Source organism: Equus przewalskii, chromosome 30, assembly GCF_037783145.1.
Source record: "Equus przewalskii isolate Varuska chromosome 30, EquPr2, whole genome shotgun sequence".
NCBI lineage: Eukaryota > Metazoa > Chordata > Mammalia > Perissodactyla > Equidae > Equus > Equus przewalskii.
Genome location: NC_091860.1, coordinates 25331421 through 25348573, shown reverse-complemented (window position 1 = coordinate 25348573; position 17153 = coordinate 25331421). Strand labels below are relative to the sequence as shown.

The 17153-nt window shown below is 40.3% G+C and overlaps 1 protein-coding gene across 1 annotated transcript in view; it reads right to left on the bottom strand.

The window, feature by feature from the left end:
* Nucleotides 1–17153, bottom strand: part of ITIH5 (inter-alpha-trypsin inhibitor heavy chain 5) — an 85450-nt gene that overhangs the window by 31422 nt on the left and 36875 nt on the right. The window contains exons 6-7 of the mRNA XM_008529152.2: nucleotides 10117–10286; nucleotides 9042–9158 (exon numbers count right to left, since the gene is read on the bottom strand). Of these exons, the coding sequence (XP_008527374.2) occupies nucleotides 9042–9158; nucleotides 10117–10286 (287 nt within the window). The remainder of the gene's footprint in view (nucleotides 1–9041; nucleotides 9159–10116; nucleotides 10287–17153) is intronic.

Below are 17153 nucleotides of genomic sequence, written 5' to 3'. Positions count from 1 at the left end.
CTATCCCTCCTCTGAGAACGATTCACATCATCCTCTACTCCACCCTTAGAAAGAAGTGATCAGCATCCCCATTGCGCCATGACTGGCCCTTACATATATTTGTGATTTAAGGAGAATGTTGCATACAATTTTCACATGACTTCTCTTTTCCCCTGGACTTCTTGAGAGAGAAGACTCTATCTTATTTATCCTCATAGCCTTGAGGCCTAGTACCTCTCCCACGGCATATAACCAATATTTACTTTGTTCTTTGAGAATCTGAAGTCTGGAGTCAAAGCCCAGATGGCATCTTGGGGGAGAGTCAGGGGTCCAGAACAAGAGGAGGGAGTGGCTGTGATATCAGCCAGCAGCTCTTAGGAATTTTACCCAGTTGTAGTTTCAATCAGCCAGCCAGGGTTATGCAATCCTGGGAGTAACAAAGCTTCCTGACAGGCTGATAAGCACGTCCTCATTTGTTATCTCATTTAATCCTCTTTGATTTACAGAGTTTATCTCATTGTTACTTGCAGCAAAAGTTTCCTTACGTAGCCATTTCCAGAGAAAGTCTGTCAATCTGGACTGGAGAGACTTGAGTGCAAAATTAGGATGCCATGAAGGGAAGCTAGGCTTTTGGGTTATTCTAGGACCATGCTTTCAGATGCTGACAACAAGGCCGGTAACCTGAACAAATGATGCAGGAGTGTGCGAAGCTCTATATTGTTAATTTACTCTTTGTATGATAGCCACATACCGCCTTCACTCAGATTCCCAAGACTTTTTAAACATGACTTCATCTGGGTAAATCTTAACTGCCTCAACAAATTTGTTTTTAAATGAGTGCTTCCAATTTATTTAAAATTATGTATATTATCATTGTTGAAGAGCAAATTCTTTTTTTTTGAAACAAAAAACTCCAAATTTTCATTGGTGGCCTGGGGGAAAAAATATTTTGCCCTCTGTCCATCATTTATTTCCTCATATTCTGAACCAGAGTCAAAAAACCCCAGTTTTCTCCACTGCCTTCTGTTCACTGCCCCAAGGCCCAGATCTCTGTTTTGTAACGTATTTCTGAAATGCGCATCTGCTGGTGGCAAAGATTGGACAAGAGCAGCTCAGTAGACGAGAATAAATACCATCAACTGAATGATCTCGAGCCATATGCCAATGAGTCATCGCTCTAGACCAGGGTCAGCAAACTACGGCCTGGGGGCCAAATCCAGACGGCTGCCTGTTTTTAATTGATATAGTTTTGCCTGAAGACAACATGCCCATTTCTTTGCCTATTCCCGATGGCTACCTTTGTGCTACAACAGCAGAGTGCGGTAGCTACGACAGAGACCATCTAGTCTGCAAAACTTAAGATATTTACTATCTGTCCTTTTACTAAGAAAATTTGCTGGCCCCTTTTCTAGAAAACCAGAAAGGGAGAAGCCAGAGATTTCTGTTATTGTCTGGAGCCATGCTTTCAGCTGCTTACAAGGCCTGTGGGCTGAAAAGGTAATGCACGAGGATCCAAACCTTATATTGTCCATTTTTATTTGTATGATGGCCTACCTCCGGAGGCCCTCCAAATTTCTTAGCCAGGATCTCATTTGGTGTGGCTGCATCCCTCTTCTTCTGAGCGCCTTCATTTCTTCAGGGAGCTCTCGCTTCCTAACAGGGCACAGTTCCCCTGAGGCCCTTCTGGGTTCTGCTGGCCCTGTGGAGCATTCTTCCAGGCTGCTCAGTGAACCTCGGACTGTCTGCCATTGATCCTCATCACTTAAAGCTACTTGCTCCATATCCTGTCTTCCCAGCATCCTCCTTTTCAAAATGTGGCAGATCCACCCATCTTGAAGAGGATGGCTAGAATGAGTGTACCAACCGCCATCATTGGACCTCACAGTCACCCGCCTTTTCCTCGCTCTACCCCTGTGCTGTCTCCATGCTTGCACTCAGCCTGTCTATTCCAAATGGTGAAAGAGAAAGAAGTCTGCATCTCTGTACATGCCCAAGACGTGCTTAAAGTTAAATAAAGTTCTAGTAATTAATTCTATGCATCAGAGTAGAACAACTCCATTAGTGTGTCACACACACCATGCTGTTGGCTGAAGCCTCTCAGGGCAGATGACATCTGTGTGCCCTCACTTGAGATGGGCAGCGTTCCACATCACGTCACTTGGCATAAGAACAGGTAGAGCCCGAAAGCTTAAGAGGTGGTCTGCAGCTACCTTATGGTCTACCTCTAACAGTACAGTGAAGGATGTTAGGGTAAACAGCTCTAGAGTAGGGTAGACGGGGCTTGCCTCCCAACTTCTCTTTTTTATAACTTGTGTATTCGGTGTAGTTATACCATCTTCCTGCCCATCACACTCTGATTTTTAAATGGGCGTAACCATGTCTATTTCATTGGATTGCTGAAAGAGTACATGAAAAAATGTGTGTAAAACACTTAGAATGTTTGGTATGTACTGGTAACTCAACGGTAGCTACTGTGCCTTAAAAATGCATGCTACATTTAATGTTCATGTGCTCCGTACGCTTTTCAGCAAAAATCATTGCCAATCACGTGTCAAGAACTGTGCTGGGACCTAGGAATGTGTACTTTAATGATCAAAAACAACGTGATCCGCAAATCCATGGAGCTTACAGACTATTTGCCTATAAGTTTGCACACAAAATGCCCAAATAGTTCCTGGAAGCCGAGTTTTGGCCAGTGAGGAAGAAACTGATGTCCTGGAGCGTGAAGTAAGCCAGTGGATGAAGCAAAAGTGACATTCAGATGTCCATTCGCCAATTCATTAGTTCACATTTCCCCACCCTTTAATTTGGCAATTACAGATAAGAAACATCACGCTTGTTCTTTATCCTCTAAAACTGTTGACTGAATTAAATGGATAGGAAATCAACCTTCCAAAAGCTCCATGGGAATCCAGGATGGGCATGGAATGGCACGGATGATGGGGAGGAATTTGTGAAAGTTGTAGCATGAAAAGCATCTGGCAAATGATATGTTAGTACTGCTTGGTTGCCAAAAAGAGTCTCTTGGCCAAGCTCCTAAATATGAAGATGATAGCAGTAGATCTAATTATAGAGACTAGGGAAAAGAAAGAGAAGAAGGTGTAGACGTTGGTCAAAGGAAAATGTATTTAATAGACATATATTATCCCTAATGTTCTCAAGGACAGGTATGTTCACCAGTGCCAATGCTTTAAGCATGCAACTCACAAAAATAAAAAATGTCTAACCCTGATCACGGGTTTTTGTGGCTCCTCTCAGCTCCCCCTCTCACAGAGAAGTTTTACAAGCTCAAATTGGGAGACAGAAATCTTGCCCAACCTAGCACCAGAGCCATCACTCGACACATTCGTCAACAAAAGCAGGTGAGAGAGAAAACAGAGCCAAGCCATGTGCCAGCAACCCGCGGGAGGTTCTGTAGCTGTTTCCAAGCTAGTTAAGTCCTGGCTTCCAGGCTCACATTCCCACTGGGATTAGGACCAGAGCCAGAAAATGCCAGATGCACACAGCTTCAGGAACTCCCAGTACTGACACACACTTTCCTGAGTATACATTTTAAGATTAAATGATCTGTATAAATCAATTGTTCAAGTAATTATTAAATACCAACTATGTGCCCTACATTGTGACAAATACACTGAAGGATCTCAGGCCCATCAAAGATGAAGGGAGCCAAGAACATCCAGCCTAACAGTGAATGATTCTTCACAGAATTTGAGTGGATCAGTGATGAATGTTGGATGTTGCCAAGCCCGCTGACACATCAGGAAAGCCCTGTGCTTGGGGGTGATTTTCCGTTTCACCAGTGGACATGATATTGTGTGCAAGACACTATGAAGAGCCAGCTAAGCTTTTCACTCATGGCTGTGGCCTTAGAGAAGCTGAGAGCTGCTAAAATGATCCGCAGTTTTCAAAACCACTCAAGGCAGCGATGAGCTTTAGAAGTTGCCTAGAGGCTCTGACATGTGTTTGGCTGGTGTAGGGTGGTTCTCTTGGAAAGAGGCCACGCTGTAGCTTGGAAGCCAGCAGAGTGCATGCCAGGCTTTCAATGCCTAGCAAAGAAAGGGGTTTTAATATCCAGTAATGAAGGAAGAGGGAGAATAACAAGCGGAGTTACCTATCCATCTAGCATTACATTGCTCTTGCCCAATGCAAGGAAATCCCTCCTGAAATGCAGCCTTCTCAATAGGGCCTTGAAACGGCAAACTGCACCCACTTTGTATCCATTCACGTTTCTATCATTGCACACGAGAGCAGAGACCCACAGAGCATCATGGTTGGATCCACGGGCTGCAGAGTCAGACCAGGCTTTGAAGCCTGGCTCTGCCATGTACTAGCTTGTTATCTACCTTTGCAAAGCCTCAGTTTATCCATCAATAAAATGGGTTTGACAACCAAGTTGTCATAAAGATGAAATATCCTCCATCAAATAATTCATGTAGTACCTCTAGCATAATGCCTAGCATGTTGAAAATGTTCCGTGCTATATTTCTAAGAAATGCCCAAATTATTTTATCATCAAAGGTAAGTCTACGAGACCCTGATTTAGTTCATAGGTTTTCCCTGTACAGTTTGGGGCAGAATTTCTCTTTCTGGGGGATATTTGGTAGGAAGAGTCTTGATGGTTCTCCCATCAGAAGTGGAAGAAGACCCTCGTGTACTGGAATGGACTGGGTTTGAAGCTAAACCCGGAAGAGACTCAGGCACCTGAAGGTTTGGGTCCTTCACGCTGCTGCAGCCTTTGGGTGACCGAAGGCCTTTGTGTGATGATGCAGTAGAAATGATCATACATTTTACCATTTTGGCGTCTCAATATTTATTGGGAAATAATTTAAAGATTATAATTTTGTTGAGTTCTATAAATGCACACTGTAAAAATGGTCATTATAAGCAAGTTACGTTATTTAAAGTTTGACATGATGAAGATAAAAATAGCATTTTTCATTTGCATTTCTGTAGTTACTAGTACATTTGACTCTTTTTCTTTTACTCGTATTGAATCTTCTTATTTCTTTGTTGTAAACCGTTTCACATTCTTTGCCCATTTTCTTATACAGGATTAATTTTATTGATCTGGCATAGCTCTTTATAAAGACATACTCCTGTTGCTCTTTCTATAGCACTTTATATAATAAAGATAAACGTCTTTTTGCTACGTAAATTTTTCCCAGTCTTTTGTTTACTTTTATTCTGTTTTATTTAAAGTGAAAGTTTAATAATTTTATAAAACTCAAGTTACTGAGTTTTTTTCCTTTGTAATTACTGTCATTGCTTTTAGGCTTACAAAGTCTTTCCCTAGTTGAAAACTAGTTAAATACGCACCTATATTTTCTTACATGTTTTGGAGTGTGGTTCATTGATTACTTTTAACTGCTTAATCCATTTGGAATTCTTACTCTGGTAACAGTTTTAAATGTTACAATTTGGGACAGTCTTTCTAGAAAATGTGTTTGTAATGTGCATCAAAAACCACAAATGAGTTGGTATTCTGTGCCCCACTTCTAAGAACGTAACTAAAGAAAATGATTGGGCATGCGGTCAAGGCTTTCCACATGAAGACTGTCATCCCAATGCTGTTTATAAAGCAAAAAGTGGAAATAAAAGTCCCTTATGGGTGGTGGAGGGAGTAAATGTTCTTCAGCTGCACTGTCCAATATGGTAACCACTAGCCACATGGAGTATTTAAATTTAAATTTATTAAGATTAAATAAAATTAAAAATTCAGTTCTTCAGTCGCATTAGCCACAATTCAAGCACTCAACAGCCACGTGACTAGTGGCTACCATATTGGATAGCACAGGTGTAGAACACTCCCATTCTCAAAAAAGTTTTTATCTAATAGAGCTGCTCTGCAGCCCTTAAAATCAAGTTTTTAGAGAATATTTAATAACATTATATATATTCATAATATAATGGTAAGTAAAAATATCAAAATGCAAAATATCTGATGGTAACACAAATTCAGATTGGATGCAGTAACTTTAATCATCAATATCTTCATCAAGTTACAGTTTTTCAGAAGAAACCCAAACCCTGCCCTCATGAAACTTATGTCTTAAAGTAAAAAAGAGAAAATCTGAAGATTCATAGGTACACAGGAATTTAATGACATAACACAGGGAAACCTAGCAAATGGCACCTACTCAGTAATTGTTCATTGATTTGAACTCCAAATGGGAATTATCACACTGTCAGATGCAAGACCTAGTTAACACTGTATTCTGTGGCCAATAGTTGTCTCACAAGGAGCCATGACATTTTATCTTCTTCCAGATCTTTTTTCTCACTATTTTGTTAACTCTCTGACACTCTCGAGATTTAAGAAAATATGCATTTTGTTTAGCTTTTTCAGTTATTCTCAGTGGGAAGGTTGAGTACACATTACCTGTAGATTTTCCTTATGGGTACCATTTCCCAAAGTTTTATTCACACATAAGTGAAGCATTCTTTTGTGGTGTTGATTATTTGTTGGTCTTTGAGAAGGCTCACTGCCTTTCCTATTTAAATACTCTGTAAAGTTCTTTGCTCTATATACTCCAAGTTCTTAAATTCCATGTGTTGGCTAAGTTGATTTTGTGACTTTGGTGGCTGGATACTAGATGTCAACACCACAAAAATTTAAAGAGGTGGGCTCAGCATTTGGGATCACTTTTGTCTAAGGAATGTGTGTCAAGGCCAAAGACATATCTGAGAGGCTGAGCATCACTTTAGTAGCTTAGGGGACTGAAAATTGAAGTTTAGAGCCCACCAAGGATAGGTGCGGTGATAAACCCTCTATACTTTGTGCAAAACAGAAATAAACCAGCTCTTGGAAAAACTGCAATCTAGCTTCAAGCCGTCTGAGCTGCCCAGAAAAATCTCAAGCAGTGAAAATGGACTAAAATGATCCCAGATTGTAATTCCCCCAGGTACCTGACAGAAACAAACCAAAACTTTCTCTGGAGGCATATATCATCATCCCAGACCTCAGATTATTTCTACAAACAATTTTTTTTAATATAATGCCCATCATGTAATCAAAGACAACCAGTCACACAAGGAGAGAAGATAGAAAACAATAAAAACAGCTCCTAAGGGGCTCGAGAGTTTGGAATGATCAAATACTGAGTTTGAAATAGCTATGTTTACTGTGCTTGAGAAAATAAACAACATTATTAAAAACTTTGTAAAATAACTGAACATTCTAAAAAGTGACAGAGCAGATATGAAAAAGAACTAAATGAAACTCTAGAACTAAAAAATACAACTGAAATAACTCAATAAATGAGTTTAACAGCAGATAAGACCTGAAGAGAGAACTTGTGAATTGGAAGATAGGTTTGGAATGAAGCATAGAAAGGCAAAAGTTGAATAAATAGAAGTATATATATATATATATGTAGAGAAAATCTAACATTGGAATCCCAGAAGGAAAACTGAGCTGAAGCAATTTCATAGATAATGCATGAGGATTTTCCCATGAACCCACAAATTCATGAAGTCTTACAAACCTCAGGTAGAAAAAGTAAGAAGAAATCCATACCTAGAACCATCATATTAAAACTAAAGAAAACTGAAGACAAAGAGGAAAATCTTAAAATCACTGGACAGTAACACATTACCTTTAGAGGAACAACAGTTTAAAATATTGTGGACTTATCAACAGCAACAATGGAACCCAGAAGACAATGGAATCTCCCTTCAATGGACTGAGAGAAAATGGCTGCCAACCTAGAATTCCATATCCAGTAAAAATATCCTTAAAGAATGAGAAGGAAATAAATCATTTTCAGACAAACAAAAACTGAGAGAATTCTTTACCAGCAGACCCATAAAAAGATACCAATGAGTGTTCTTCAGGCAAAAAAATGTCATCCCAGATGGAAGGTCAAGATGTGAAAGGAAGGAAAAGCATTAAAAATGGAGGAGTCGGCAGGCTGAACTCTGTACGGGAATGCGATCTTAAAGAACTACGAGAACTGACCTACAGGGTGAGGTCATCCTCCCCTTGTACTAGTTAAAATTATATTTGGCTATCCTCTGAAAGAAAACAGTTAAACCCAATCCTCACGTCACATTTTGAAATATATTCTTTTACTATTTTGGGGTGGAGGAAAATCAGATGCCAGGAAGAAAAGATCAACATGTTACACTACACAATTTTTAAAATATAAATGGCCAAAGAAAGCATTTACAAAGTAATAACTGAGAGAAAATATTTCTAATAGTTTAACCACGAGAATTAGTTTCAAATGCATGTGGAGTGGGATCTAAGAGTGGAACCGGGTGGGACAGAGGGCTCTTACAAGGTTTGAGAGATTATTTAACTCATTAAACCACATATTTAGTATTAATTGACAAAAATGATAATGAAATAAAAAAAGAGCAGCTAAGAGATCTAAGTTTTTGAGGAAAGCAGAGCGATCAGTTGGTCTGGCGGCCAGTAGCTCTTTCTTCCTGTTATGTGAGTTGGAAATACATTATAAATGCAAAATTCTGATATTTATAATACCCAAGTAAGATAATGAATAGCTTTTCCAGGAGTTTGTCAAGAAATGTGAATAGTTGTATTTTCAGGATAATTTAATTTTTCAACCTAGACTACATGTCCCCTTAATGTCCCTCGCAGCCCTAGAATTCCAAGATTCATCCTAAATACCGCGAGAATATCACTCCTGAGCTATTGAGATACAAGTCCTTTGTTTTAAAGGAAGGCCAAGGGGGCTGCCGATGATTCTATTTTTTGCTCTCGAAGGACATCATTACTGAACAGAGTTACTCCATCGACAGTTGTGCCGTTGAGTGGCCCTCTCCATGTATTCCTGTCTCACTCACTTTATCCACTCTGACAGTCCCTTTTATTTCAAGCTGTTTCTATAGCATGTCCCTCCGCTCTCTTAAAACCCCCATGTGGAAATGACAGTCTAGTCAATGGCTTAACTGAACCAATTCAGGAACGTTCTCTGTAGGGGGGACAACTGGATGGTAAAGCAGACCTTTGGCATCAACCGAATTTAACACACAGAGAACACCAGAGTCCCAGGAAAAGTCAGAGAGGAAGAAATGGGCGGCTGGCGCCCACTCACCTGCCGGAGTTTGGTTCCCACCATGGAGGCACTGCTGTCAAGCACAAATACCACGTTCTTGGGTAAAGGAGGAAGGTCTTTCGGGGCAAAGTAGTGCACGAAATAGCCATTCAGAACCTGGTGGTGGGAAAAGAAAGCAAAAACGGCAGCACCCAGAATACAGAACTAAAATGGATGTTTACGGAACTTCTAAACGTCAGAGACAGCATGAAACAGATTCTGGGGTCAGACTCCATACCAAGAGCAAAAGTACCCACGGTCCTGATCCCTCCAAGAGAACCAATAGAAACTCAATCTGTATAAGGATAAAATTGTCCCTTAAAAATGTGACTATGGGGGCTGGCCCAGTGGCACAGCGGTTAAGTTTGCATGTTCCACTTTGGCGGGCCGGGGTTCGCCAGTTTGGATGCTCGGTGCGGACCGACATGCTGCTTATCAAGCCATGCTGTGGTGGGCGACCCATAAATAAAGTAGAGGAAGATGGGCACGGATGTTTGCTCAGGGCCAGTCTTCCTCAGCAAAAAGAGGAGGATTGGCAGTAGATGTGAGCTCAGGGCTAATCTTCCTCAAAAAATAAACATTGTGACTACGTTGACTAATCTACCCTGTCTAACCTCTGCCACTTGAGAATCCTGCTTCCTCCATCATCTGGTTTTTACCAAGCATCTCACAAGTTGAGACATCAAGACTGTCTACATTCTGGATGTACACTAACACATTTCAATACTCCCACCCTGTCTCTGAGGCAAGAAAACCCAAAGGGCAATGAGCCATGGACCAGTCTCTCAACCAAAATTGAAGATGTACTAAAATTGTCACTTCATCTAAAACACCACAGGGAAAATTCTATTCTAGATTTCATTTGCTCTCCAGATGACTGAAGCAGGAACTAGACACCCTCAGCCTCCAGCACGGGAACACCACTAGTCTCCATGGAGACATATTTTGGGTTAAAACAAATTTCCTAGGAATCAGGAAGTTCTCTCTCCCATAGGTAAGCTTTGGAATCCCTAGTTCGGAGTCTAATGAAAAGAATCAAGCAACTAACATGAAATAGCAACAACAAACCCATTACCTGGATGTCCCCAATGCTCTTGTCCCTGTTGACATCATATCTAAGGATGAAATCTCCCAAAATGCCATTCTGGGCAATCTTGGCTTGTTGGACCACAGTAGGCTTAAAAATGACTTGGGCAAAAGTTTCATTTTGGTTGACAACCGTAGAAGGAGGTGGCCCAGAATCATCTGCAAACGAGACATAAACATGATTAGTAAGTGAATATATAAATATTTTTCTGAATAGAAATAAGAACTGTTTTGCATAGACACAGAGCGTTAGATTTTACTTTAGATCAGGTTTGTGTATTCCAGAAGAACTTCCTAGACTTCGTACTGATAATACATCACAATGCGCGAGATAGGTTATCACATATTTCTCCTTTATGTCTCCTTTTTAAACTTTTGTGAGAATTTTTTTTTTAAAGATTTTACTTTTTTCCTTTTTCTTCCCAAAGCCCCCCAGTACACAGTTGTATATTCTTCATTGTGGGTCCTTCTAGTTGTGGCATGTGGGACGCTGCCTCAGCGTGGTTTGATGAGCAGTGCCATGTCCGCGCCCAGGATTCGAACCAAGGAAACACTGGGCCGCCTACAGCGGAGTGCGCAAACTTAACCACTCGGCCACGGGGCCAGCCCCTAAACTTTTGTGAGAATTTTTCAAACACATAAAAGTCAAGAGAATAATAAAATGAACCTTATGTACCCATCACCCAAATTTAACAATTATCAAGTTTTACTAATCTTTTGTGTCTGTGTTTATACATGCCCTCATCATTTTTTGCTAGAGGATTTTAAAACAAACCCTAGACATCATATTTCATCCATAAATACTTCAATATACATCTCTGACTATAAGACCCTTTTTTTTTTAGCATTACCACAAGTAACAAAATTAATGCTCAATGCCTTATTATTGTCAAACACTCAATGTGTATTTAAATTTTCCCAATACTTTAGAAGACGTCTTGGAAGAGTTGATTTGTGCGAATCAGGATGAAAATGAAGTCCTCACATTACATCTGGTTTATGTTTCTTAAGTCTCTTTTAATCTACAAGTGTCATATATGCAGCATATATGTGTTGTAAACACTAGTTATTGGTCCTACAGAGTTCCTCCCATTCTGTATTTCCTGATTGTTTTTTTATCCTGTGTTTTAACTTGCTCCTCTATTCCCCTGGTTTCCAACCTTGGCTTGCACTGTAACATTTGGGGGAGCTAGAAAAAATACCGATGCCCAGGCCAAGAGCTCATTTAATTGGTCTGGGACACAGCCTGTGCATCAGGACTTTTTAAATTCTCCATGGAGTCTAATATCCAGTGAAGGTTGAGAAGCACAGCTCCATCCCCTGCAGCTCGTGGTGTTCTGGTAGGTAGAGCTGGAGGCTTGGCTAGACTCTGGTCCAACGCTATTGACAAGAACACTTCATAGGTGATGCTGAGTACTCACTACTTTATCACATCAGAAGGTACCTAATATCTACTAGTCTACTTTCAGTTGTAGTAAGATTGATGGTGGGTTCCGGTATTGTCAATCTGATCACCCATTATAAAGTTCCTCATCGATCTTTCACTTAACAGTTTTATCAATTATTGATAACGTTTGTCCAGATACACTACTACACTAAAGGCACAAAAGGATGGCTCCTAATTCTATCATTCCTTCCATTGGGATTCCTCCATACAGAACACCTTTCCCCCATCAGTCATTTGGCTGTCCTAAGGTACTGCTTGTCCAGAAAGTTTATGGCCCTTTTTTAAAAACATTTCCCACAGCTTTCCCCAGCATGAATCTTAGGATACAAATTAGAATTACAAGATAAACAGACAAATGGACTTTATGAGATTTAAGAAAAATTAGTGAGATGACAGATCAAGCAAAGCGCATCCCAGTTTTTACTCCTGACCTTCATATTCTGTTAGGACAGAGAATAATTTCGCAGACTACCCACCTTTATAAATTCAAACAACATCATTCTTAGCAACAGAAATCCAATTTTTAAGATCTGCATGCACCGTGAAGAATATGGAAATAAAATGGCAAATTTGGAAGCATCTGTATATGTGAAGACTTCTTATCCAGATACTGAATCAAAGCCAGGCTTAAAACTGCTTCGAAGCGTTTGATTATCTTTTTAAATCTATTCAAGTTGATAGTATGGAGTAACCTGACCAGCAATTTTCCATTCCTAATTAGCAAAATAAAAAAGGAAATGAGGCTTAATTTGCCCGAGGTAATTTGTAGTTAAGAATAAACTTCCTTCTGTTAAGGGTTTGTTAGACATTAAAGTCAAAGGAAGTTTAGCCAATTCCTTCAACAGAACACACAGTTCTTTTTCAGAGACAATTTAAGTGTCACCTTAACAGGAAGCACAGGGCAGACCTGATTCTATTATTTGCACTTATCAAGGGCAGGAATTTCAGGAGTGACCAGAAAGCCAGCAAATAAGAAAGTTCATTCTGGTAGTAAGACAGTTGTATGAAAGATAACATGCTCCCCACAGATGTGCTCATCTGAAGAAGAAGCTGGGAGAATCCTGATGGCATGTTGACAAGTGCCAGCCTCCGGTTCGCCAGCATGGTTGATGATGGCTTAGAACCATTAGACAGGAGGAAGGAAAAGAGGCTGGAAATGGAAAGGTCCTCAAAATAGAAGGGAACTGATGTTCTCTAGAGTCAACCTCTGGTTGGTGAGTATTGGTAAAGCACCAAGAGGAAGGGGCATGATGAGAGCCACTCACTAGGAACTCAGGATCATGAATGAGTCAGAAGGACCCGCATTCAATATGGGCTCTACCCCTTATTATCTATAAGGCACTGGGCAAGTTACTGAGTCTTGGTTACCTCATTTGTAAAATGGATTACTGGTCTACCAAAGTCACACTATTGGAAAGACTAAGTGACGTAATATACTTAACGCCATTCTGATTCACGGTAAGTAGGCATGCTAGCTAATATTATTATGAACCTTAAATAGACACAAAATCAAAGAGGGGCCAGGAATTAAATGCTAGATAATACAACACATCAAACTTGCAATGAAATGCATGCAATACCGTATGCAACGAAAAGGAAAGAACTTCTGCTATCTACAACATGGTTGACTCTCACAGTCATTTTGAGTGAAAACATAAGATATAAAAGAGTGTATTCTCTAAGCTTCCATTTATACAGAGCTCAAGAGCAAGCACAACTTATCCATGGCAATTGAGGTAGAATAGTGGTTACCTTTGGGGGTAAGCACTGACTTGCAAAGAGTATAAGGGAATCTTTTGGGGGTGGTGAAAATATGTAAGTCTTGACCTGGAAGTAGTTGTATGGGTGTATACATATGGAAAACTTCATCAAGCTGTACACATAAGATTTACATACTTTATTCTATGTATATTCCAATTTTAACAAAATTTAAACTCATAGGGAGTTGGATAGCAGAACGGATTGAACAAGCATTCCTTGGCAAGGGACATATTATTTGCTGAACGGACCCCTATCTGTTATTTTCCTTAGGCTAAGTCCGTTTGTGTCGGCATTTCTATGGGGATTAGGCGTCTTCGGAGTGATTCCAGCTGGCAGGGTTAGGATGACGGACAGACTTACTGGAAGCACATTCCGTGCAGCATCGGTAAGCTCTAAGAAAGATGTCCTGACGGCGGAGGCAGCTTTCACAATTCACCTCATCAGAGGCGTTCCAGCGAACCCAGGATGAATCAATCTCCTGCGCAGATGCTACTGAGCAGTTCTCGCCCCGTGCGCTTGGACCAGCAGCTTCAGCATCACCTGGGAACTTGCTAGAAATACAAACTCTTGGACTCACCCCGGAAACTCTGAGTCAGAAACCCTGGAGGTGGGACCCAGAAATCTGTATTTTAACAAGGCTTCCAGGTGACTCTGGTTCCTGCAGAGAGGCAATGGTCACGCGCCTTTGCTGTATGTGACTAGGCGGCACTAGGTTATCTATAACTTTAAAATTCTACATTAGATTTGACTCTCTTCATAGTCAGCACGTACCTACTTTTTCTTGTTTTAAATCTCTCTCATTGAAGCGCTCTTTACAACTACCCTAAATCAATACCATTCATGGTTGAATGAAAGCACTGAGGACTAAAAAGTATAATTTCTCTCTTCATAATTCGTTTGACTAGGCTCTTTGATTTAAGCCATGAGAAAGGATAGTGTATTATTATTTTGGTTTCCTATTGACCTCTGACGTTGCTGGTTCATGATGAAAATTCATGAGATTTCTCTAAATGGGCTTATTTTATATGCCCAAGAGTGGGTTGATTCCCAACATGGTTACTCACCAAGGGGCCTAGCTCCTGAGGCTGACGTCCACCCATTAAGTACCAGTCAATGTGACCCAATGAATTTTCCACTACCTATCACACACACAAAAAAGTTTGCCTGGAAAAATTCCAGAGTAATATCTCTAGAAAATAAAATCCTCTATTTATTAGAGGAGGAAAAAAAAATCTTTTAATCAATGAGGTTATTATAGGCTGCCACACAGTTACTGACCAACATCCCAAAGCAGAATAATACCATTTAGCTTTTCCTTACTGTGAATTGAGGCTCAGACTGCTGACCTCCACAAAATAGTTCATAAGCACAGTGAGCTTTCCTAGCAGGGCCCTCAGCTGTCCTGGGATGTGTTCAAAAGATCATGAAGAGTGCAAGGAAGACATGGGGAGCAGGTCAAAAGAGTGAGGACCTGACCTCCTTTTCTAAAGAGAACTCATATCTTTTCCTTCTCTTGGTTTTCTTTCCTTCATGCCCACTTGGTTAGGGGTAGGAGTGGATGCTCCTGGTAAGTGCTCTGAATTGGCAGAAGCAGAGTCATCTAAAGTCACTGTCTTGTTTCAATTTAAGTATCAGCGGTCTTGTGCAAGATGACTTCAGTGACACACAACGGCCTCCAGTGAGGCCTCAGTGGGAGTCACTGATGGCTCTTCCTCTACCCACGGACTCTTCCCTGCTTCTCACATCACCGATGTCCCTAGGATGCTCTCTCCCTGTCTAAGCCCTGGTTTTTTTGAGCAAGAAGGTCTTTAGAAGTCATGTAATACCAAAGAAAGTAGGCTCTAGAGTTTGACAGACTCATAATGACTGACGTAATGTCTCTGAACCTCAGTTCTACATTTGTTAAACTGGAGTAAATCCAAGTCATAGAATCATTGTCAGAATTAAGTAATGTCACACATATAAGGAACCAAGCATGGTGCCTGGCACATAGGAGGCATTCAATACACACCAGCCCCCAGCCTCTTCCCCTTCATTATTAGCTTCTTGTACTCTTTGTCTAGGATGATAGGCAAGTTGTGAGAAAAAGATACTCTGTGATAACACACAGTTGACATTTTGCAATAACAGATTTCTCTATACCACTGAGAGCTCAGTAAAAACAGATAATCATTGTTTGGGGAAAAGAAAAAGCATCTCATAATGAACATTCATAACAGGGAATTCAAGAAGGTTTATATAAAGAACAGTCTTTATAAAGTATAAAGGAATTGGTAGACTCCCAAAGTCCCCTGAAATTATATTCAGAATTTTGCATGAAAGTGCACATGTACATTATTTTCCTGGAGAGAAGGTCTGTAGCTTTCCACAGTTTTTCCAAGGAGTCTACTTTAGGTCAAGACCCACGCACACAAGTGCTAGTAAATATTCCTGCCTTTGCTTCTATCTTGCAATGGCAAAGCGCTTCACATATCTTGCATGTGGCGTGAAGAGAACAAAAGGTACATCCTTAGTTTTGTCCAGGAACATGGATGTTATTCACAAATAAACATTCTCCTCCTAGACAACCACATGGCTAAAAAAGCAAGCCCACTGCAATGTACAATGTCCAAGGTGAAAAGAATTAGGAGCAAAGAACCACAGTCAAGGACGCAGCTGGAAGCCACGCCCCTTTGGGTCAATGGACGGAGGGATTTCCTGGCCTCTGTTTCCTGTGGGCCTTGGGTTTGCCTACTGTCAGAGAAAAGCAGCCAACACCTGGTGATTCCACAAAAGGATTTCCAAACAAACACGGCCTGCTCTTTTCCTCTTGGAAAAGAGGCTAAATAGTCTGCTTGTTTATGTAACCCGCTCACCTGGGCTCTAATGGGGACATTTCTTAAATACAGGGCAGTCAAAAATACTGTGAATAATTACGCAACTCCCTTTGATGGTAGCAATAAAGACAAAATTCAAGCAAATCGGCAGAGTATTCAAAGAAAAAGTGATGAGGATGTAATGTACAGCACGGCGACTACAGTTAATAACACCGTATTGCATATTTGGAAGTTGCTAAGAGAGTAGATCTTAAAATTATCATCACCAGAAAAAACTTTTTTAACTAGGTACAATAAAGGATGTTAACTAGACTTATTGTGGTGAATATTTTGCAGTATACACAAATATCAAATTATGTCATATACCTGAAACTAATATAATTTAGTATGCCAATTATACTTCAATTAAAAAATACATTGGCTAAGCCTCAGGAAAAAAAAGTGGTAAAGCTGAGGCAATGAAGATGAGAAAGAATTTGGTTGAAAACCTTCATAAGTTCCCTTTTATATATAGTTTTCTTATTGGAAGGGGGTTTTCTCGCCTCTATTGATATTTGGTATTTTGGAAAATAGCATCATACAGAATTTACAGCTGACGATTCCAAATCAATTCAATCATTTCATGGTTAAGTGGTGTTTGCCCAGATTCCTTTTAGAAAACTAATTTTCTTCACTGTTTACTCAATGCTTTCTTCCTAAAATAATACATTACTGAGTCTTAGTTTGCCCTATTTGATTGACTTCCCCAGAGAAGCTATGCATGAAAACAAGCACAGCTACTTCAAGAACTACCTCACACATTCTAAAACCAGGTACCCCGGAAAACACGCATCACCCCTTCCTGATACCATTTTGTGTGTCCACTGGAGACCTCAAATACCAGCTGTTCTAAGTATTCGAAAACGAACCAAATGGAAGCCCACCAAAAACAGCCACAGAGCAGCAAAGGAAGATAAGATTGAGAGATTTCTGTTAAAATAGAACTACCATATGATCCAGTAA